General features: G+C 38.8%; 1 protein-coding gene across 3 annotated transcripts in view; it reads left to right on the top strand.

Annotated features, from left to right (window-relative positions):
* The window catches only part of CUL2 (cullin 2), a 61,809-nt gene that overhangs the window by 5,008 nt on the left and 31,399 nt on the right, over positions 1–25,402 (top strand). For all 3 annotated transcript variants that reach the window (XM_075212060.1, XM_075212059.1, XM_075212061.1), the window contains exons 2-8: positions 10,202–10,342; positions 14,041–14,143; positions 14,840–14,934; positions 18,859–18,964; positions 20,075–20,157; positions 24,409–24,505; positions 24,593–24,703. In XM_075212060.1, the coding sequence (XP_075068161.1) occupies positions 10,224–10,342; positions 14,041–14,143; positions 14,840–14,934; positions 18,859–18,964; positions 20,075–20,157; positions 24,409–24,505; positions 24,593–24,703 (714 nt within the window). In that variant the 5' untranslated portion in view covers positions 10,202–10,223. The remainder of the gene's footprint in view (positions 1–10,201; positions 10,343–14,040; positions 14,144–14,839; positions 14,935–18,858; positions 18,965–20,074; positions 20,158–24,408; positions 24,506–24,592; positions 24,704–25,402) is intronic.

Below are 25,402 nucleotides of genomic sequence, written 5' to 3'. Positions count from 1 at the left end.
ATAAGCCATTTTTTTTTCTATTACCATTGTAAAAAAAAACAAAAATAACAGTTATCTGCTTAAAAACAATTAATTCCGCAGCACTGTTCAGACTCGCTCACATCAGTCCCTGCCCCATTGGAGCTTACAGTCTAAATTCCCTAACACACACACACACACACACACACACACACGTCAATTTAATAGCAGCCAATTAACCTACTAGTATGTTTTTGGAGTGTGGGAGGAAACCGGAGCACTTGGAGGAAACCCACACAGATAAGGCCATGATTGGGAATCAAACTCATGACCTCGGTGCTGTGAGGCAGAAGTGCTAACCACTTAGTCACCGTACTTGGGAAAATACGGTCCATTATAGCTGTCAGTAATAAGAGACTTGAGCTTCATTGTTTCTAAATACTAGTAACTGGGTGTATTTCTGCATAAGTGTGTGGGCACCTCTGTGTATTGATACATGTATATTGTGTTCATGTAAATGCTTTAACCATTGTGTTTCTGTCTTTGTTTCTATGAGTGTTGCACTTTATATGTATATTGATAACTTTTAAAGTTAGCGCTGTCTGATGTGCATGAAGCACAAAGTTTGCTGCAATTGGCATTGGCTCTAGTTTAACAGAGGTTATAATAGGACGGTCCCTCCTCATTTCAAGAGATACCAATATTACTGTATCACAATGATATTATATCCATTGGGAATAAGAAGGACGAAGTCACTGTTCAGTAAGGATGTGCCCAGCTCGAGTGCACACAGCAACGTCCAATTCAAGTTCTTGGCATCTCTCAATGCATGTTTTTTAGTCATATCACTTGCACCAGCTACAGGTCTGGGGCAAGTGCTGATTACTAGTGATGATGGTCACGTATACCTGCTAGAACATGTGTTGCAGTCGAGCAACTGTAAAAATCCATTTTATGTACAATAGACATTAATAATCTCATGATACATGCATTTCACTGCAAAGAAGAATGTTTTCTTCAGTTATTATATTAAAAGGTGACAATAATTGAATACTTTTTTTTTTCCGGTGCGTTTTGCTGGGACTTTATATTCCACATATGTATTATACGTATCCTGCAGTGTATTGTCTGCCCCAGTATAGTAAGTGCCATATAAGCAGAGCCTACATAGCCCCAAAATGCAACTATGCTTTAGATCTAGATCCACTTGCAGATACCATGGGGTAGATGAAGTGCACCAGACTGCGGCCACTTGATGTCCCCCATATGTACAAACCCTTGTGATGTTCTTAAAATACCTGGTAATGTACAGAAACTTTAATAAGGGAGAAAGTTTAAATGGGATATCCACTAATGTGCCCTAAACTAATGCAGGGCCTGTCAGTCATATCGGATCAGCAGGTTGATGCCTGGCTCGGTGTAGGCAAAAAGAGGAAATAGAGTTTACCTGGCCATACAGTGCCTCAAGCAGTAGAGTATTGCTAGAACTCTTACACTTACATAAATATATTTTTGAAAAATAATCATTTGCCCATATTATGCTGATTTTAAATGAGATGAAATGCAGACATTTACTTTTTAAGGAAGAACTTGTGGAAAAACAATATTAACATCAGTAGAGTTGACTAAGTATTTAAAACATTATTCCCAGTGTAACACATTGTAATAACTTGGCAATCACAGATATAACAAGATGTCTAAACTTGGATGTGAAAGTGTTAACTGTACCTTGCACCAATCACATTAGATCGTTAGAAGGACCATTATGCAGCCATTTGAGCTTCTGTGACATCACTGGTCCTGCTATTCTGTGAATCCACAACAGCATTTCTGCATAGCAAGTCTGTCAATGTGTAACTCCCTGCAGACGAGTAAGAGAGACCATGGTGTATATATGTATTTATGTATAATCTCTACATTACTTCATGTACCTTTCTCTGCTCAATAATATGCCTCATTTGGTATATATTATTGTGAAATAGTGGTTTTACCTGCTCTGTAAGACCTAGAATGTGAGCTCACCTGGGCATATTTAAAATGCTGGAATTAGGCCATTGTGGAAATCTAGTATCTGAACACACACGTCTGATTTGTATGTCAGGATTGTATGGATACTCCCTCCTCTACATACTGGGGAAGGAAGTCAAGTAGTATTTAGTCTATTGCAGAAATGTACGGTGAATGTTTTGTGGTGAGCCTGAGATTACCATAAATTAACCCTTGATAGTGGCAGCATAAGGAAGTGTGTGGTCTACTTGGGGTGTATTTTCACTCCTGTAGCCTGGGTCAGGGGAATATTGAGTGCTGATTGGCCATTCCAACATTGGCATATTTGAATAGTCATTCAAATAGCAGAGAGAATCTTGCCTATTCACAGATAGCGTTGTTCACCTTAGTGCCCATTTTCATAATATACTCTGCCAAATGTACCCATGTCATAGGCAGAGAAGGATTGTGCCAAGTCAATGATAATATAATAAGCCTGGTGTACACACATAACATGACTGTGGCTTTTATGTATTGTCATGCATAAAAAGGGGCATAGATGCAAGGGAAGACAGTGTAATTTTGCCACTGTATAAATCGTTGGTAAGACCTCATCTTGAATATGCAGTACAGTTCTGGGCACCACTCTAAAAAAAAAAAGATAATTTGGAACTAGAAAGGGTTCAGAGAAGGGCGACAAAATTGACAAAGGGTATGGAGTCATTAAGTTATGAGGAAAGGTTAGCCAGTTTAGGCATGTTTACTTTAGAAAAGAGGCGTCTAAGGGGAGATATGATTACTATGTACAAATACATTAGGGGTCAATACAGAGAGCTTTCATGGGAACTTTTTACCCCAAGGACCATACACAGGACACGTGGTCATCCCCTAAGGTTAGAGGAGAGGAAATTTCACAACCAGCAAAGGAAGGGGTTCTTTACAGTAAGGGCAGTCAAGATATGGAATTCATTGCCAGGGAAGGTTGTGATGGCAGATTCAATAGATATGTTTAAGAAAGGGTTAGACAAATTTTTAGCGGAAAGGTGTATCCAGGGATACGACCGTTAATTTAAAATAAAGGATAGTAGTGGATATAGGGTAAAAATTGGATTGCAATATTGAGTCTGGGGGGATTTTCAAAATTGAAACAGATGGGCGGTTGCCTACTCTGGATTAATTTCAAATATAAGTGCAGGATCGCAGGAGATCCAAAATAGGTTGAACTTGATGGACTGGTGTCTTTTTTCAACCTCATCAACTATGTTACTATGTTACTATGTTATGTTTGCTGTGCTATTGTGATTGACAGTCCCTGCACTAGTTTAGGGCACATTAGTGGATATCTATTTAAAGCTTCTTTACTTTCCTTGGTGTTTTAGGAGTCCCATCACACCAAGGGTTTGTACACATGTGCACAGTAACCTTTTCTGTCTCAGTAAAATAGAATTGTAGTCGAAAATAGATTTATTTTTTTTTCCAAATAGATTAATTCCTCAATGGAAGATGATTTGGGGAACAGAATCTGGCCTGTTTTACATGATGACATTATTATTTTTTTCATTGTGAAAAACGTTATATTTCTTAGTCTACCATAGTGAATTCTACTTTGCTTTAAAGGACAGATTTTCTTGGTAGCGTAATGAGATGGATTGATTTTAAGTATGCATATTCCATAAGTAATGGCAGACTAACAGAGAACATATACCTGTTTCTATGATGCTTCCCATATTTTTCTTTTACAATTGGTGGAATCCCAGAACCTAACCCACATCTCTTGAACAAGTAAAATAAAATGTATTTTACTTAAAGTCTGGCAGATAAAGTTGTACTATTGTATTATTATTATTATTATTATTATTTGTTAATATATTTCTTTAGCAACTGTCAGTCATGCACGATCCAGGACACTTGCATCCCCCTTTCTTCCACTGACTTGTTGCAGTCTGGGGAATTCCCAGTGATGTCACCAGATTTAACCTTCTCTAATATAAAAATACACAAGTTCCCTTGGAAATGTTGGCTTCATTTCTGATCTTCCCCAAACCACTGTGAGAATAACAACATTCCAGAACGTCCGCTTCTTTGATGTTAATAAAGATCGGTCATATTTCAAAGGACCTCTGAACTTATTACCTAGTATTCCAAACAAAGGACATTACATGGATTACCAATTAATATATTTGTAAGTAAAAATCTCAGCAAGTATAAAAAAAACTGTGACTGTAACTGAAAAACATCTGGAGTATTAGTTACTGACCTCCTTTTGTTATATTTGTGCACAGATGTCTGTTGTGTGGAAAAAAATAAAATATACACAGTACTGTGCAGAAGTCTTAGGCAGGTGTGGAAAAATTCAAAAATAGAAGTATTAATAGTTTATTTTTATCAATTAACAAAATGCAAAGTGAATGAACAGAGAAGAAATCTAAATCAAATCAATATTTGGTGTGACCCCCCTTTGCCTTCAAAACAGCATCAATTCTTCTAGGTACACTTGCACACAATTTTTGAAGGAACTAGGCACAGAGGTTGTTCCAAACATCTTGGAGAACTAACCACAGATATTCAGTGGATGTAGACTTGCTCAAATCCTTTCTGTCTCTTCATGTAATCCCAGACAGACTTGATAATGTTGAGATCATGGCTCTGTGTGGGCCATATCATCACGTCCAGGACAGATTTAAAACAAACTCTCCAAAAAAGAAAATTGAGGGTTTTTCTTTTTCTTTATTAATTAAGATAATGTCTACCGTTATGCTTTTAGCATAATAATGCCAATTTAGTTTTTTACCTTTTGGGATGTTGGGCTTCTCATGTGGCTAACATTTCCTGCTTAAGAAAATCTGTGTAATCTTTCTTAAACTAGCAGGTTGCCTGTTCTTTGTACAGATGTTTCAAATATACTTTAATATGTGTATTACTACCTCATTTATATGGTGTTTGCTTGTATGATATCAATGCTATCTCCCATACAACGGGTTCTTCCAATGTGGGTCAGGATATGGAGGTTCTACTTGTTGTTGGATCTCGAGCAGGTTACATACAATTATCCATGTGAGAAACACAAATGTCTTTATTTAGTTCTGGCTACTTTGAAGACGGTGCCCTGAGTTTTGTTGATGGGATCTGCAGGAGTGTGATCACCTGAGTGGTGTGCATGGTATGAAGACACACTGCTCCTTGTCCCAACCTATTTGTATGAATGCCTCTATGACCCGAGTTACAAGCCACATGTTTGCAGACAGGTGCCATTGCAGAGTTGTTGAGCGTTGAGGTTCTTCAGCAATATATAGGGTTTGTGATTTCTGGAGGCTTGAGAGCATTGAGGAATCCCACGGGGTAGTTACCAAAGTTAACTTCTTAACTTATCTCCAGCCAGCAGAACATTTGTTGCATTAACTTCATTGGTCCTTGTCCCTGTTTTTTTTTAATTGGTAGCATAACCAGTGTAGCTCCTGCCATAAATTTGTCGTGTAGTGATGTATGCAGAGCTTCGAAGCCTCTTTTTTGTGACATGGCACATTGGTCCCGTATGATGTTGGTGCAGTCATATAGAACTGCTTCCAGGGGGTAAATGTATTAAGCTCCGGGTTCTTCAACACCCGCGAGTTCGGCGTCTTCGGCGTTTAAATTTAAAGCGGCGCTGCCTTGTAAAGGAACACTTCCTTTTACAAGGCAGCGCCGCTTTAAATTTAAACGACGAACTCGCGGGTGGCGGGTGTTGAAGAACCCGGAGCTTAATACATTTACACCCAGATCTGTATCTCTCTTTATGTTGAGAACTTGGGGTCTCGCTGTATCTTGGGTTCATTGTCAATTTGAAAGCCGAGTGAGCAGTTTGTCCTCCTTGAAGCAGTGGTGGTGAAAATCCTGAAGATGCCACCGAGATTATTGTTGCTTCTCTGGTCTTTATTTTTGTGACAAAAAGATTGAATAACAATGTTTTACCAGACACTCATGGAGCATCTCGGAGGCTGTCATTATTAATTACATTTTTTAAACTTGCCTGTATCCTTACATAGAAACAATTAATGCTCTGTAGAGTCGAACATAGGCACCAATCGAGGTGTTTGAGATTTGTCATGTCATTTGTGACCTAAAAACTACTGGTATGCTAAATTTCTACATACTAGGTCTTCCGGAAGTGAAATATTTTGGACTTTCATAGATATTTTATGTATCAAGGTTACGCAAGTTCTTTTGATGACAGTGAGTTTGTAAACTTATAATGCACAGGGGATGTTAATATATGTATAGACAGTTATGTTATCACTTCAGTGTTCATTAGAAAAACTTGTGTATTATTAAAAAAATAATGCTACTTCTAAATTATTATTGATTTCTGTGACCTTTTATAAAAGTAGTCCGCCTATATGGTCTGGTTTTATATGGTCACAGAAGTCCTCATTGACTTTTATTATCCCTATAGTTTATACTTGAAAGGGCATTGGCTTATGTATAACAAGCCACCTCTCACTTGCCCGGCCTAGCTGTAAGTTACAGGAACTTTTACAGCATCTGCTGCGATATTTCAAAGGCTGTGAGATTATTCATCCGCTTGCAGTGGTCACGAGAGGTAGACAGACATGGCATTGTTTCATGTGGCATATTTTCATAAGTATATAGTATCTATAGTAATTGCTGTTAAGCTTTTTAACTATCCATTAATCAGCAATCCCACATAGAAGATTTTTTTTTTTCTTTAAATGGCAAGTTAAGTACTTTTTTGTAAGTCCTTTTTCTTAGCTCTTCATCTCCTTTTCGAAATCCCTCTAGAAGTAACAAAATATGACTGTGCAGCATCAGCGGTCGTTAGGCTCCGCCCTCCAATGATGCGAGTGCCGCATCATTGGTTGGGGTCGTGGCCACGGACGCCGCACATTGGGTTGTGGCCACGGATGCTGCACGTCGGGAGAAGGACGTGGTCAGGTGGGAGCCAGGGTCTATAAAGACTCTGGATTCCCGCCATTCAGTGAGTCATCTGGCAGCTGGGACCCAGGAGGGAGGTAGTGGTTCCAAGTCCCCGAAAAATGAGGAGGGGGGCGCAGCAGGTGCTGCGAGCTGCCAAATAAAGAGAGTGCCTGGAGTGATGAAAAACATGTATGACAGTGGGCAAGAGGGGGAAAGTCCCCCCACTACAAAGGCCAGCAGAAAGGTAGAGCCTTTGGAGAAGAAGCTGCTAAAAAAGTGTGCCCGAGAGAGAGAGGCCTGGGTGGATGGCAGCCAGAGACCCTGGATAGTAAATGAGTGGCAGCTGCCACGGAAGTACCTCTGTACGACAGCAGGGGGGAAAGAGAGCCCCTGAATAGTCCCGATGAGTGTTAGCACTCTGGGAGAGTTCATGGTGAGATGCCCTGTTAGTCATATTTAAGTGACCAAACAGGAGGGAAAGTACCACGTGTAACAGTACGGTTGGACCCTGCAGCCAGGGGAGTCCTGTGAGTCGGCAAGACAGAATATGTCTAAAAGAAAGTGATGCAGAGATCTCTGACAACTGGGATGTGCAGCAGCTATAAAATGTTCTGAAAGTGTTTCCCCAAATAGTTACTGCAGCTTCAGCAGAGAGATGAGGGGAGGTCCCTGGATATGGGGAAACACTCTGTACAGCACTAGTAGGACCCCCTTGGAAAGAGCCCCCATACTTAAGAGGGGGTCACTGCATGAAGGCAGTGTGGCTACAAGTTGAGAAGGAGGGTCCCTGACGTAGGGGATGGTGCACACGAGCGTAGTGTGAGAACCTCTGGACCATGCCTACCATCTGCCTTTGTATATGATTGGATCTGCTGATGACAGTAATGACTGTTCCTACAATATTGAATGTGTGAACTGTCAGAAATACTTTACTGCTGCAAAGTGTGTGCTGGAGGAGAAGAGGAGTTTAATAAAGTGTTTTCCTGTTTTGAATTGAGATGGTCTGGCGCCCAATATTTCATTGCACTGCACCACACCACTGCACTAGAGTTTGTCTACAGGTGACTGTTAAACACCCGTGTATTCAGGAGGGTCCTCTGGTATGGGGTGCCCGTACCAACCAGCTAGCCGGGGTAAAACATACTGACTGATTATTGTATTATTGCCTGCAGAGCGACTCTTCACAACTGCCAGACACCGATAATCAGTCATACACAGACATAGGCACACACCTCTCATGTCATGTAATGGCAGACAGAGCTGTAGTGTTCCAAAGCCCCTCTGCATACTAAATCATGCGTCATGTGACTGTGGTCACCATTGAAGTCCATGACACTGTGCAGATTTTTGTTTGTTTTTTAAATGGCAGATACCAACACCTCATTTTTTTCATGTGATTTATGCTGCTTTACTTGATTTCTAACCATTATAATTATGAGGAGAGGGGTATCGTAACAAAAATAAATAGTACTTGTGCAACTGTGCCTATTTTGTTTCTGAACTTTGTAACTAGCAGATTACCAGCATTGTCCAGGGTGTTGGTAAATTTACACTGAGTGAGTCACCAGGGTTCTGCTCAGTGACAGGTCAGGTGGCAATGTGCCTCAAGGTGTACTTTAATTTTGTGTAATGTGACTTCTTTTCTTTTTCTGTGTTTTGGAAACTGGCAGCTGCAGTATATTTAACTTTTACCTAGGCCTTTGGGGTCTCATCTAGACAAATCCCTGGAGCCAGGTAGTCGGTGTGTCTGCTGGCACCTAACGACCTTTCTATTGATGTCCATGAACATACATCTTCCCTGGCTCCGAGCTTTGCCAGATTGGCTTCTGAATTCTTTGTTATTTTGCCCACCCTGCACATTTTCTCCTTTCAGCAGTGCCCGTAAATAACACTCACAGGGTCATATTTTATTTTTTCCTTATGAAAGCAGACATTGGGGTTATCCTTTCAATATGTACAGTGATAAATGTCTTTTTATTGAATCATTTACATTGAAGTGGTATATATAATGTTTTTATAGAAAGGGTGATACAGATCATATTTAATATATTTGTTGACATTTTACAATACTTCCTGAAAGTGCATATGTATTATTTTTCAAGTCTAGGCAAAGAGTAATTTATAGAAGATAATTACTTGCCTGACAGTAATTGTGATTTGGTGCATTCGGCTAGGTACTGTTTTTATGATCGTTCAATGTGTCCACCTATATAGTGATACAATTGTTTGTTAACCACCTGGGCATATTTCTGAAATATCTTTTAGTCTTCTCCTATTTTGCTTAATCTTTGTGCGCCGTACACATAGTAAACATAGTTAGATCACATTTAGTATGATTACATGGTGACAGAGAAATCAATGCTTGTAGACACTTTAGGAGATGTGACCATCGACCATGTCATGCAAGTCTTTATCTATAATATAAAAGCCTAGCGGCGTGTGTTGGTCTGTGTGTGGGAAAAGCTACCGGGTGACAGAGTGCTCAAGCTGCAGCGCCACCTGCTTGGCGAAGTTATATACTACACTGACCTACTAAATTCTTAGCATTATCTAATATATAAAAGTAAAAGCCTAGCGGCGTCTGTTTGTGTGTGTGTGGAAAAAACTATTTTCTCAGAAAGGGCTCATCCAATTGACATGAAATTTGGTATACTGACATTATTTGATAAAAAAATTAGAATAGTGAAGTCGGTTAACTTCCATCATCCCCCCTTCCCCCCGTGGGAGGGGTTGTAAAGGCTAAATTTACGAGTTGAGGGCTCAAACTCATTTTCGTGAGGTAATTTTACCTCATGAACACACATTAAAAAGGGCGCTTGCTTCGGGAAGTAACGCTCTTCCCCTGAGGAGGCCTGGGCTAGGCCCAAATGCATGACAAGAACCTTTTTAAGACCTTAAGTAGCTTGCTTTGACTAGAATGCATGAGTATCATGCACGGGTTAACTTGTAGAATATATTTATGGTAATATTTTCCCACCGTTTAGCCTGTAATTGTGGTTTCTTTTAAAAGCTAGATTGTGGTCCCTTGGCTTGAATCAATAACTTAACCGTTCTCTGTATACATTTATTTTCAATGTTATCTATATTTTTTTCATTGTGGCTTTGTGATCAAATGCTGTTGTGAAGATCTTGACCTTGAGTGCACCTTCTTCCTTATAGTATGCAAGTATATATAGCGTGATCTATATCCAACTACTGCTATTTTTCTGGTACACATAGAACAGAAGTCCTGCCAAGGTTAAGCATAGCTGTTTGGGTTAAGTGCATTTCTAACTTTTAATATGTCAGAATGTTTTATTTATCAGACTATAGTCTAATTGTTGATATCTTCTGATCATTGTTACAGGTTTTAACATTGAAACCCCACCATGTCATTGAAGCCACGAGTCGTGGATTTTGATGAAACATGGAACAAACTTTTAACGACAATCAACGCTGTTGTCAAGTTGGATTACGTTGAGAGAGCAACTTGGAATGACCGCTTCTCGTATCCTTTCTAAAACATTTATTATAAATTAGGATACATGAAATAATACAAAATGAATGATTTCAAAATTCCACAGGTAGCGTTGTCTGGAGAATACACATTTTATGTCCCCTGAAATGGTTTTGTTGCCAGAGGTTAAAGTCCTTTGTTCTGCTTTTCAAGGGGATTGAACATTCGGGTTAAACATATTGTTGTGTATGGACATCCTTGTATATGTAATAAGCTAATTTGACACCAAAGGTGGTTTTCGTTTTATTTCTTGTAAATAAATTTCCATGCACTTATAGAATGAGAAGACTAACCTTTCTGCAGTTCCTTAAGAAATCATTAATTTGTTATTTATTTGACTACTCTCTTTATCATCTTTTTATTTATTTATTAACAGTTATTTATATGGTGCCCTCAAATTCCCCAGTGCTGTATTCCCTGCACGTGTTTAAGGAAAACAATCATATAATCAATTACTTAAAATGTCAGGTAAATATGGATATAACTGTAGCATTGTATTTCATTATAACGTTTTACTTCATTTGAGTTCTATTTAATTTTATACCTGTTTGTTTTTAAATGTTTCATTCTTATTCCCATATTCTCTTGTTTCCAGTAAAAGACTTGCAGCATAAAGTCGACTCGTTAGTGGTAAAAATAAATGATCTTCTTTTCTGTCATTGTAAAATATTGAGGGTTCCCTGAGGCCGACCTTTACTAGAACAGTACTGTTTTCTTCCTGTGGAAGTCTTCCACTGAGGGTTCATTTTCCCAGACTTTAGACGTCAGATGCATTAAGATTAAAATAATTGTCAGAAATTGGTATATGTAGTAAGTACTGCATTTGGCATCCAAAGAGAGCAAATGGTGACATATGGGCATATGATATGAGTTAGATGTCACAGTTGTCTGTATTCTATATTACGCATGTGACTGCATTCCAGCTTCTCCATAGAAGGCAGTGTTATACCTTATTCCAGGCAAATCGCCAGCAGCTGCCAAGCAGCGTGAATGATATATCGACAAGCTTATTATTTTTGCAAATAAGAATAACAAAGTTCTTGTTATTTTAAATATAAAAAGTGTTTTGTTTTTTTTGTTTTGACCCCTTGCGTTTCTTTTAGCGTTACCATTAAATGATTTCCTGTAGTATTCTGATTAACAAGAGAGTTAATGCTCTCAGGGTGGCAACATTTTGCAGTTCAGAGTGGCAACAAGTGTTATATTTTGTGTTACTCTAATTCCTTCCCTTGTGGAGATAGCAGACTTTATAAATACTAAATGACCAGACACATATGTGTGCACATAACCAAGTACGTGATTGGATAGACATCCCAAAAACGTCCCTGGCTGTGCTCCAAGGTAAGACTTACACAGGCTTAGGCAGACTTTTCAATGTAACATTAGTCCCTATCACTGCACAGTCTTGCCTGCCTCTTGCTGGTCGGCTCACCTCCTAGGACTCGTCACAAATGTTACCACTGGTATTTCAGCTCTGATTGCTATTGCCAGTCTGTTGCCAGCACCTGTTACCAGTACGCTATCTCTTTGCCTGCAGTATTTTTACTCTGGTTTTAAGGCTTGTCTGAAGATTATAATGGTGTGTGATAAATGGATGTGTCTTCTCCAGTGGCAGTGCTGAGTTACCATGTGTCTTCAGTGTTTGAAATAGATGAACATAATTGTATGCGGGTATTAAGAATTGGGTACCAGTCTGACACTGAACTTGTTGGGGTACTCTGTGTATTAGTGTCAGGTGCAAAATGTTTTCTCCACACACAACAAGCTAGTGTATTTAGCCTTCAGTGGGAATGCCTGCAGGGAAACGTGCATTCATCATCGTATAAATGTAAACATTTCTTGGTTGCATTATCTAAAAAGCACTTTTGGAAATATAATCTCCGACTTAATTGAGGATAACTCCACCCAAACTAAACCATTACGTCAATAAAATAACAACATCTTACTTGCACTTTCCCCGATCCACCGAATCCCTTAAAGCCTGTCTCCTGATCTGGACAGGCTTTTCTCTAACTCCTGCTTCACTGATAAAGTCCTCGCAGATTCTACCACAGATGATCTCCTGATTGAACCGTCTTTGTGGGATGTACTGGTTTGGAGGATCAGGAGAGAGCGGGTAAGACCTTGTCGTTTTATTGATCTCTCCAAACTCAATCCAAGAATATATTTGTGAGCGTCCTATATAGCAAGTCAGCGGAGTGCAACTGTTAGCTGAATGTGATATTGATTTTTATTTTTCCTGGTTCCCTAAAGAAATGGTCAACGGTAACCCAGCCATTGTGAGTCCAATTCTGTTTAGATTGACAGCGCCATACTGCAGTGTCATTCTCTACTAACAGTACTGGAACTGTTAAATAGCAAGTGAAAGCAGAGTCTGCTCAGGATATATGCTTTACTTGGATGACTGGCAGTTAGTTAGTTGGTAATTTTCATAGAACGTCTCACTGTAAGGTTGAACTTTATCTCATTTATCCTGTGTGAGTTCTCCTCATTGTCAGGCACTCAGGCGTTTGAGGTTTCGTAACACTTGATGGTTTGCAAATCATTTCAGTATAAACCGTGCTTACAAAAGGGAAAGTATTCTGCTGCTCCATACAGAGGTAATTCAACATAATATGCATGTTAATATGCTTGTTCCAAGGTACAACTATGATGCTGCAATGTTGTGAATTGTTTTAAAAAAATGCAGGGAAAGGTACTTGTAGCAGAAAGAAAGTACTCATGTTTGCTAACCTTAATCTACATTAAAACAGCCTATTATAAAATTTCTTGTTGGCCAAAATCCTATTTCAAAATAATGTTGGGTATATTTCTTGCAATCATTTTAAATAATATGCACAAATATGGAAATGATGCATTTATTGAAGTGTAGTGCCGCCTTATAACCAACAGGTGTCGCTGCTCATCCTTTAGTCAGTTGGCTAAATATCTTGCTATATTTTAACAATGGCACATACTTCTTGTACTCTCCACTCAACATTTCTTCATTTGCCACATTTGTCTTTTCATTGCCGACAAGATTTTTTTTTATTTTTTTTTTAGTAAGCTGCAGTCACCCAACAACTTACAGCTTGCCTGTTTTGAAGGACCTATCTTATCCCACCCCTTGTACCACTATGTATAGTCTCTGCACAACAGTTCATTAAAACATACTAATTACATTATATGTTGCTGACTGTGTTCTATGCTGACAGTATATATAGGGAACACTACTAAATACTGATTTTAGAATAGTGTTTATTTAACATCCTATTGCTTTAGCTGTTTATGATGTCACTTTACACCACATGCAGCTGTATATTTTTTTAAATATGCTGTAAAATTGAGTTTTCTACTAACTTATTTGTTGTGTTAAACTGTCTAGGTAGATCGACATAAACAGAATATATACTGTATCCTATTTTGTACGTCTAGACATGCCTGTTTATCTTGCTAATCTTTTTAGTTAGTTTTCTTGATCACTTTCTTCCCTGCTGTTCCTCCACCATAATGATAGGGAAGTCGTAGTGTCAACAGGTCTGTCAGTAGGTAAAAACACTGCTATGGTGGCTTTGGGATGAGGAATACCACGGTTACTCAGAGGATCCTGTTATTTTTCAATTCATGTTCACTGATAAATCTTTATTTGATGTTTTACTTGAAATATCAGAACCTCTTCTCTGAATGCTTTCTTTAACACGCGTATCCAGAGATATTTATGCATTGTGTGTTGCCTATCCAGAACCACTTGGAGAGAGATTGTATACAGAAACAAAAACCTTTCTGGAAAATCATGTCCTGCAGTTGCATGCGGTAAGAAGTCTTTGTGTTCACCATATTTATCTCCATATCTTTCTATTCTCCCATATTAGCGGAGACCCTGCATTAGAGAGCTGCGTGATCACCGAATGATCCAACACACTGGTGGACATGACAGTCGGCTTCATATTAGATGGGCTCGGAGCTGGTTATCATTGCAGTCAGTTCTTCCTTTATGTAGGTCTTGTGTATATACGCTGGCATCTGTGCTCCATGTTCCCTCTCTAATACTGTGACTATGTTTGTTACATAATCTGAATGGATATGACCATTGAGATTCATTGATCTCTATAGTAAACTGTGTATGTGCAAGTGTTGCCTTGTTCTGTTTGTTGTGGTCATTTTTCGCACAAGTCTCAGCCTGTACCGACACTGTTTATTATAGACATCGATGAACCTCAATGGTTATATCCGTTCAAACAGCATCCACGGCACGGTGAATGCAGCTGCACTTGGACACATGGGAACCAGCACACAGATAGGCAGCGTGTATATACCATAACCGGGGTGCGGCAGCTCTTGAGTACAGATCCCCAGTACCAGCATGTATGGTCCCCTGTAATGTGTTAAAGGGGAGAGCGTTTGGGGGTTGTCTAAAACTTATCCTTACATGTAGAAGTATGGTTTCTTAGACTATGATCCATTTCTGGCTTTTCTTCATCAGCTGTTTATCAATGTTGTATTTCTCAGAAAGTTTTGGAATCAGCAGAACAAGTCCTAGTAGTGTATCACAGGTCCTGGGAGGAGTACAGCCGAGGAGCCGACTACATGGACTGTTTATATAGGTAAATAAACAATGCCCCTAGGATGAACTTGGTTGTCTATATTGTGTAGTTTATTGACCTATAATACGCAAGTGATGCTAATATGTGTTTTGTGTGTATATATATATATATTATAATTTTATTTTATTTTTATTTATTTTTTTCGTTTACCCACCCTGTCACAATAAATAAGCCCCTGCCCTTCCCACTGTGTTGGCCAAGGCTTCAGTGAGAAGCTCTACTGGGGTTAAGATTGTAACCACACAGTATTTGACGACCTATCTTCTGCTCTATAGCTCACATGCTGGGCTGTCCAGGTTAGAATACCCTTCTATCTTATGGTCTTTAGACCATAAGGGTGGCTGGGGCACTGTGATTGCTACCTTGCAGGATACCTCACTCAGACAGAAGGAGATTCTGCCCTCTTTACTGGCAGGTGTACATCAAACACTCTGTGAGAACAATGGCATAACATGATGGGTAGAAAACTGTTATCCATGCTTTGACGTAAACAAGTAAAAAAAAAAACAAGAAAAAAAAAACCTTACATACCTCTCGTGAAGTATGGAAGAGACTGATCACAAAGCATTTATCTTCTTTTAGTTAATTGGTTTTATCAAAGCCCCCATAATGCTGTGGAGGAGGGTAAGCAACATCTTGACATAGTAATTCTCAAACAGCAGTGGGATCCGGACATCTAGATATATAACTACGTTAATATACTACATATTGTTTATATGAGGAAACATTGTATAATCCGCAGTGAGATCTGTGTTTACCAGAAATGTATGTTTGTGCAATACTTTCCTTTTAAACTATGTATTATTCACTTGTGCCGGTTGAGCCATAATAATTAATATCATAATTTAGTAGACTCAAGAAAAATAACAATTGTGTTAACAGGGACGTGTATGAAAACATGCACACAGGAAGGAAATAGATTCTGTAACCCCTAGCAACCAATCTTATTGTCGTTTTTATATTTACAGCTTTGATTTGTTTTTATTATTTTTCGAGAATACAAATAGATATGTCTATCTTGTTGAAATTTAAGTGTAGGATTTTAGTTTGGGTTCTTTAGCCAGGAGCCACAAGGCTTTAGGAATATGGATATGTTTGTCCGATGCTGTCACGATGGACTCTATGGGGCATATTCAGTTAGCCGCAGAGTACCTTTGGAATGGTCATGAAGGCAGTCAATAGCAATGTAACATAATGGATTTCTCTCTGTCCCCCCTCTTAAAAAAAAAATAAAAAAAAAATAAAAAGGGGTGCAAGGAGAAATCTGCTATGTTGAGATACCGGAAAACGTGCGCAGCCACTAATTTTGGCTAATTGAATATACACCTATGTATTTGTTATGCCCCTATGTATTTGTCACATTGCTATGTTTACTGGTCAAGTCTATAAAGGTTGTAGGGGGCACACAAAGCCTTAGAGGCCCGCATGTATCCTGCAGGCCACCTGTTGTACATCTCTGCTCTACAACAGACCCCAGACAGCAGTGTGATCTAGCAGTGTTTATCTAGGTACCAAGATCACACTGCTATTGTAGCAGCTTCTTGTACACCTGTTCTATTCCCCCCAGCACTTATTATGTATTATTTGTATTAACATTTATTTCTAAATCGCCAGCATATTCTGCAGAGCTTTACAATTGGAAATAAGTACAGTAATAACACAGGACTAAATATTGTCAGACAGACAAAGCATTGAGAGGGCTCCCAATCTATTGGAAAATAGATGTTTCATACATGGGGTTAAGTGCCACAGATTGCAGTGTGATCAGCGCTTAGTGGGGCTATATGATCCTGTGTCACAGGAATGTCAGTTTGGGGTTCAGTTGTTTGATTATAGAAGGAGAATAAAACTAAGTTTTGAATGAACTGTGTAGAGGAGTGGTAATTGGGTAGAATTGCCTTGAAAGGTTAAGAAGGTGATTGGGGAACCTGATAAGCTTGCCTAACAAGCTGTGTTTTCAGAGAGCACTTGACTGTTTCGGGGAAAGTCTTGTACGAAAGACAAGGGAAGAAATCTATGTTGTTGCAGTTTTGTTAATGGTTTTGTTTTTGTGTAGAAGTATTTTGGATTGGATTTGGTAAAACTAGGGCAGCCGGTATACAATAGAATTGCTGCTTTCAAAATTGATAGCATGTACTGCTTATGTTTCTTAGATGTAGGTAACAGGATCTGGCTACAAATTGAATGTGGGGAACAAAGAGCAGTTCTGAGTCATGGATGACGCCTACGCAGCAAGTTTTGGGGAGGGGGTGTAAGGTTTATTGTTGTGTTGTCAACAGAAATAGAGATTAGCAACATTTTGTTGAAGGGTTGAGTTTGAGGTAGCAAAAGGGCATCAAAGATGAAATGGCAGAAAGACCATCAGTAACGTGGACCAACACAGATGGGGGGAAGATCCATAGAGGAAAAAGAACATTTCACTCTCCTCTCCATAAAGGTGATGCTGAAATCCAAAGGGGCTTATTATTTTTCCAAGCTAAGTATTGATAGAAAATAGCAAAAAGCTTAGGGCTAAGTTGTGTAGTATACCAACTGATCAAGAAGGCAGAATCAAAATCATTAAAGTAAACATTGATGGAGTGGTCTGAAAAGCCAGTTAGGACAGTGTCCGGATGACCTAGAGAATGCAGCAGAGAGGTCAAGAGGGTCCAACTAGTTGTGTGAGGTGATTGTGGAGAAGCCCCTAAATAAAAGCTCGGAGGGGCACAAGACTTGATAGACGGAATGGTAATCTTAGTCTGGGTCAGAATTTATCAGAATAGGAGTAATAACTACATGCTTGAATAGGGTGGTGGAAAAAATACCAGTGCAGAGAGAATCATTTCTAATGAATGTTGGTTAGACTGGGATGAGCACAGGATATTGTGATCGACTGACTTTAGAGGGATTAGGGTTGAGTGAACGGGTACTAGAGTGGGAGGAGATGAAAGTAGAGAATTATTCTTCGTTTGTAGGATCAAACGAGGAAAAGGTGGAAGGTTATAGGAAAGGAGTTGAGCAGAAGAAAAGGATAGAATTTAAAATCTGATCTTATCCATTTTGACCTTGAAGTAAGAACTTGGGAAGTGATGTTGGTTTGGTGGCTTTGTGTGGAGACTTTAGAAGAGATTTCAATGTATTAAAGAGGCATTTGAGGTCAAAACCTGAGTAGAGTTTATAAGTGTATTGGTTGGCAGTGTCCAGAGCATTCCGTAGGAGTGGTGGATAGCGGTATATTTGAGAAAGTCATGAGAAGTACAAGATTTCGCTACTGATGTTCTACTTTGCTTTGTCTATCAAGGCAGCACATTTCTTTGGTGTACCACAGCTGAGATTCTGATAGACAGAGAATAAAGACTTGCTGCAGCCACTTGATCAAGGGCTGTTGTAAAGGTGTGAATAAATAGCAGGACTGCCAGATCAGGATAGGTGAATGCAACACATTCTCTCCTAAATTTCAACAAAGAGATGTAAAGCACCTAAAAAATAATAGAACTGAAGTGTCGGAGAGTATAATAAGGTGGCTTGATTGAGTTTGAGTTAGAATGGAGGAGAGCTTACAATGGTGTGAGAGGGAAAAAGAGGTGTTAAAGAAATCAGAAACTGAATAAAGTTGGGAAAGAAACAGATCTTGGTAGTGTCCAACACAATGAGCAAATGAGTCGGTCCACTGAGAGCTGCTAAAAGTAGAGGTTAGAAAGAGTAGTTTGGAGCAGAAGGAGAATGTGAATAATTAATAAGGATGTTGAAATCACCCCAGATGACTGTGGGTATGTCAGAGAATAGGCTCTGTTGTAGTATTATCTATTATTATTAACAACATAATTTTTTGTATTGCTTCATACTCTACGGCATTGTGACCGTCTGTGATAATAATTAATAGTAGGTGCTCAGGGATTGCAGTGAGACTTAGCCTCAATGATGATTATAATTCTTCCTCCTCAGGTATCTCAACACACAGTTCATAAAAAAGAACAAGCTGACAGAAGCGGACCTGCAGTACGGTTACGGTGGTGTAGATATGAATGAGCCGCTGATGGAGATAGGAGAAGTGAGTATTGTAATAGATAATGAACGTTTCATACATAGTCTACTGTGTGCCGCTGTTCTAGAACCCCTTAAATAAATGGCTCCCAATAGAATAGATTGACCCACAAAGAAAGTTTCTAGTACCCCAGTTTTGTTCAAGACTCACACATTGTGTACTCTTGTTTAACATTTGATTTCAAGTTCGAACTGTCACAATAACGTGGTTGCCGGTGACTTTTTCCCATGCTACTCGGTGAGGAATGGTCTTGGACTACAGCGAGCACGGTCCCAACACCAAACCCGCACCGCTGGGCTTATTTTATCAGTTACCGTTCCCTGTACTAGTGGGTACAGATGATCACCTAGCCAAATGTCATTGAAAATAAGTCTGTGTTTATTATTACTCAATCATCGGAAATGGCTATAGCCCTATTAATGAAATGCATTAGATTGTTTACTCTACAAATGCCATATTACACAAAACAAGAGTAAAACAATACAACATACAGTGTCAACTTGATAAGCCAACCCTGGACCTATTCATCCAATCCGCTGACAGCCTGCTTTTGCTGACACTGCAATGGTCAAGCATGATATCTTGTTTTGGGCAGATTTACACCACTACGAGATCAGGTGGAGAGAGAGATTCTGTGCAGTTCCATAAAGGAGATTGGTTTGAATTATTTATATTCTTGAATTGACTGATGACTTTCTTAGATACAAATGTTAAATTGCCTCTGAAAACAAACACACTTTGGAGATGCAGGCTTAAAAGATTCAGAATCTTTTAAACCTGCAATTTGGCGTTTCCATCCGTTCATATTGTTCTACTGTAATGATCCATTTTATTGTTCTTTCCCAAGCTTCTTACCACTAGTAAAGGCTTGGTTTTGACTCTAATAACTAATGTTAATAATAATGAATATAATCACTGATTTTAATAAATGCCACCTCATTTTGATTAAAATAATTTTTTTTGCATGTTATTTAATGATTGCCTAGTGCTAAAATAAGGTAACTCTAAAACTGTATTTCTGCTACTGACTCCAGACCAGGTGAACTCCTAGTCCTCAGGAGAGAATTGCCGGACACTGAGACGTATTGTGTTAACCCTTTGTTTCTTACATTGCAGTTAGCACTTGATATGTGGCGGAAGCTGATGATTGAACCACTGCAGGGAACCCTCCTTAGAATGCTCCTCAGGGAGATTAAAAGGTAAGTGAATGTCTACAATATAGTTTATTTAATATGGGTAACCCAACAATCCAAAACCTATTTGAACTTGCAGCTAAATATAGTATATATTATCCGCTTGGACCGTTACAACCGACCAGCTCAATGATACTTGTGACCTACATAAATGTAAGTTTTGCATATTAACAGATTTCAGTAAAGACTGGTCATGTTACATAATATTTACTTGTTGGAACCTTTAGGTATGTAAAAGTTCACAGAGACTTAAGCTGGAGTATAAGTATCCATGTCTAAGGGAATCGGTTGTGATTTTAGTAAAAAGAAAAAAATTGTTGTTTTTATTTTGTTTTTCTCCAGTATTTTCCGCAAAATAATATAACAGACTATACAGTTTTTCTGGGTGATTCCATTGCAAGTCCCTAAGTGTGTTGCGTGCTTTTGTTTATTGGAGGGGTGTGTTACATCCTTCCAGCTGCTTGGTATAATCACATGCAAGTGTAGGGTAGCAGGACACCGTGTGAACACAGAGGATTAGCGCCACCCATAAGACACAGAAGCGGCCTGGCTGAACGGTCTGCAGGCTTGGGTGAAGGAGATAATCGGCATGAGCTTATATAAAATAATACAGTAGGATAATAGAAGGGAAATAAACTATGTTTTACGGTTTCTTTTCAATTACTCCTGGAATACTAGTTTATTAGTGTATTGTCTGATTTCTGTTGAACATCAATGACATCTAATTGTGTGATTCATTAGTTAAATCTGCAAAAGACCACACTGTTACTGCAGGGTTTTTGCATAATTCCTCAGCCTGTGTATTTTTTTTTTTATTATTATTTTTTTTTCATTTCCTTTTTAACGTGAGAAATCAATTTACAAAACTTAATGTCATTAATGAGCTGGGAACTGTTTTTGGCCTGTTATGCCGACATCTGTACTAGGCTATTTTTAAAGTAAACTTCTCTTGTCCCCAGAAAAAAAGGATGTAAGCAAAACTTGGAGGGAGCAAATGAATAGTGTCCGTAATCTCAGGGACTTTACAGAGTGTGATAAAATCTGATGTAAATGTGTTTCAGGACCCTTACCAAGATTGGTCTCTCTTATATACACTTTATATGCCATGTTTAACTGGGGAATGAGGGCAGTGTACACTGCATTGTAATGACCATTCAAGCGTTAGAACATTCAGAGCTAGACCAATCTACCAATCAGAGCATTAGAATATACTGAGGAGTATAACCAAACTGTAGCCAATCTGAATATCATTTACAGAGCTAGAACCAACCTGTAGGCATTTAAACCATTACATACGAGTTAACAGAACAAACTACAGTAGAAACTGTAGCAGAATGTGTTCACTATGGTATTCATAAGATAACCTGTTCATACAGCCAGCTTGTTTCCTGACCCCTCCAGACCTCTGTGTCTGGGACTTCTTTTGACAGAATTACATTTTTATTGGGGTATTTAAATGGTAAGGGAAGAGATACAGAAAAAAGGAAGGGAATGGGGACATAGTGGGGAGCAGACAAAACACAAGATACATACAATCAAAATGAGAAAAGGCATCGGTGTATACGAATTAATATACCAGGCAAACTTCCAGCAGATAAATATGCTAGGACCAGACTGTTGCATGCTGCAGGGGGGACTTGAGGAGGCTGTACACCAGGGTCATGAGTAGCAGTGGTATGTCTGTGGGATGTCTAACCATTCACTGTTCCTGTGTGACTGCTTACTTATCACACTCATTAATACACAGATAATGGGGGGAGGGGGGCCTTGTAACCTTCTTCGCCCCCCTTCCAGGGCCACATACTGGTGTACTGCATGTGCTAGTGCTGGCCCTGACTGAGACTGAATCTGTCGTCATAATTACACATTGTGTTCATCGTTGTCAAGAAAACCCGTACAGGACATGCAAAGGATCAGCCTTAACCTAATGCTGTATCTGTAAACATCCCAGTAACCTCTCATAGGGAGCCGGGTATGATACAAAAATAGTGTCTATGAAAACTGTATTTTTAACAAGCGGTTTAGCCGCAGTTTGGGGTATTTTTTGTGACTGACACAAAACATTAGGAAACACCATTATAAAGCAATAAGAAAAGAACATGGGTCCAGATGTATATCTGGATCCGTTGTATATCTTTTGTCACGTCTTCACAATGATATCATTGGCTGTCACGAGCGTGCCTCCTCCCTGTCCTGATCTCTGTACCCTTCTACACAACATTGTACAAGTTTCTCTGTGTAGATTCAGTCACCAACATTTGGCGCTACAGTTCGGTGGAGGTTTGCCAATTAGCGATTTTGTTCAGAAGTTAAAATCGCTCATTACTGCAATCTTCTCAATTTTTAAAATATATATAATGTGAAGAAGGAGGGGCAGGGGGGGGTATAAAGGTTTAGACAGGTAAAGAAAGTATGATGAGTAAAAAGTAAAACAAACAAGAAAACTAGTAATACTCTTAACAGCATCTATTGAGGAAAGGTTTGGTTCAACCGGGAATCCAAGAAAGATGTACAGGTCAAGCAAAAAGTTTTATTGTTTATTGAGTTAATGCCTTTGGAGATTTGAACTCAAATTAAGTCAATATTGGGTTTGATAGTTTGTTTTTTTTTTCTCCTGATGACTTGTTGCCAAACCACCAGTTTGTATGTCCATGCTGGGCAGCCTGAAGTATACATCAGAAAACCTTTGTCTTCGTGTCTATTTGGCAGCAAAGTAGGTTCTCTTCTAGTTGACGTGGAAAGTATAACATTCATGCTGCTTTATATCCATTCTTATCAGACCAATTAATTGTTAGTGAAAATAGCCTTCTAATTTCTTGCTTTCCGTTCGCTATAAGTTCCATTCTCCTGAGTTTTCTCTGTATGCTCCATCAGACTTCACTCACATTCCCTTGTTCATTCAACTCATGCTCCATGTGTGCTGTGATTGGAGCACTAGAAGCCAGTCCTTTCATCTGTAAATGGAGCTAAAGTGGCCCAGTTTGGTTTTACATTATAGATAAGCTAATAATGGAAGGGCAAAAATTCAACTAAATACCGCGGTACTAGGTACTATACAGCTTCATCTGATGTGCACCATCCGGTTCTATATATTATGAGAACTGTTTCAGCTATATACTTTTTTGTTATCATTTGAGCTTTTGAATTAATCAACTGCTTGATTCTCCATAAGAACCCCAGATTATGTTTTATACTTTTTAATTAAATGTTTTGAATTATTATTATTGTGTTTGTGGTATACATTTACTGAGGAGAATTTTTTTGCGCTTTCATTATTAGCTTTTCTGTTTTGTATCAAGAATTTGTTACACAACAATTCTTAAAGGGAGCAGCATATTTTCTTCCCCTTGGTAATAGAGTAGTGGCTATGAATCTATGTGATTATATAGAATAATACAAAATTGTTTTAGTAATAAAGAATTTCTGGAATGGGCACCCAGAAATATCCTGTTTTTGCATATAGTGTTGTTTTGGTTTTACATAAAGAGCTGGTCCCATCCTACTAATAAGATTATAGTGAGTTGAAGTGTTGTGTTGCGCTCCCCAAATAGTCTTTGGGCATCCTCAAGTGTTTAAAGAGCGCCCCTAAAAGATTAGCTCTCTCCACCCCTTTATCATATGTCTATAATCCTTAAAACTAGATTTGGGTTGCAAGATGCAGAGCTTTCAGTATGCCCACTCACCATCATCCTCCTTGCTGTGTGCTCTCCACAAATATTGTCATTTAACTCTATAAAACTATATGCCTTAGAGAAGATCTAAGCGCACATGCGGGACCAAAGCCGGTTTTGCAGTGCACAGCAGACATTGTTAGTAAATTACCTCCTGTTTGTCCACACATCTAATTATATGGTTCTGCCCCAAACAGGTTATTTATTAGCTATTGTAAAAGTGGCGGGTATTGTAAAGATGCTAGTGAGAAAAAAAATCCCTTTTTATGTTTTTCACTTTTTCCTTGCAAATACGTGACTTAGCAATAAAGAATAGTGTTCATTTTTTTGCTTATTTTAACTGTGTCCTATATGTTTGTCCAGTTTTATGTTCATTGAGTACAGTCGCTAACTTGCACAGTCACTTGGGGATCAGTCATTTCTAGATGTTGTGTGTAGACTCGATATAGAACTCAGGAAGTGCTGACCATTCAAATGTATTTATTTATAACTATTTTCATTTACTGTAAACCTGCATGAAGCAGAATGAATTTTCCCCCATTATACTTTATACATTTGTGCGCTCACTGTGTTTTTTACTTTTCAGTGATCGATGTGGGGAAGACCCAAATCAAAAAGTAATCCACGGGGTTATGGACTCCTTTGTTCATGTTGAACAGTATAAGAAGAAATTTCCCTTAAAGGTAGGTAATCCCTGGCTCAGGTTTGGTTACATATTCTATTTACTGTTTTTTGTACTTAGTACTAACACTACATTATCTGCCTTTCAGTTTTATCAAGAAATATTTGAGTGGCCTTTTCTGGCTGAAACAGGGGAGTATTACAAGCAAGAGGCTTCAAATTTATTACAAGAGTCTAACTGCTCACAATATATGGAAAAAGTAAGTAGTGTATTAATAGTAAACTCCTAAAAAAGCATTGCTAATACTTGTATGTTTATTCTTATTTCTATTATAGTTTTATTTGCTTGCTTTGTACCAATATAATTTGTTGTTTGGATATTCTCATTGTACATATATATTCACACCAGTGGCACATTTCCCACCTTCAGTCAGGTTTATTTATGCCATTCTGCATTCTTTTACTAACTGGATTGCTTTAGCTCTCTTTTATATTTTCTCCACCAAGGTCTTTATATCTGTCTTGTGTCATTTCTTTGCTCCTTACATACAAGAAAAAACTGCTTTGTATGTATTGTATCAAGCAGTGTTGTATCCAAAGTTAACAAAGGTTCGCAACTGTGCCTGATAGATGGAGGGGCCTTGGTGGAAGAGTCAATTAAAAGCCATGAAGAAGAAACAAACACTGTGGGGCATATTCAATTGTCGGCGGAAACGCCAAAAATTTTGCGCTCCGCGCACTATTACCGTTATTACGGTAACAGTGCGCATAAATACCGCTATTGCGGTAGTTTTCTCGCTGGATTTCAGCTCGCAGCTCCCTGAGCCGCGAGCTGCAATCCAGCTTACTATTACCATAATAACGGTAATAGTTTTAACGCCGCGGGGATTCGGAACAATTGAATATGCCCCTGTGTATTTAATAAAAGTTGCAGAGAGGCATGTGAAAGCTGGAAAACC

Source organism: Mixophyes fleayi, chromosome 5, assembly GCF_038048845.1.
Source record: "Mixophyes fleayi isolate aMixFle1 chromosome 5, aMixFle1.hap1, whole genome shotgun sequence".
Lineage (NCBI taxonomy): Eukaryota > Metazoa > Chordata > Amphibia > Anura > Limnodynastidae > Mixophyes > Mixophyes fleayi.
The sequence above is the reverse complement of the archived record's forward strand: the minus strand, read 5'-3'. Positions and strand labels throughout refer to the sequence as shown.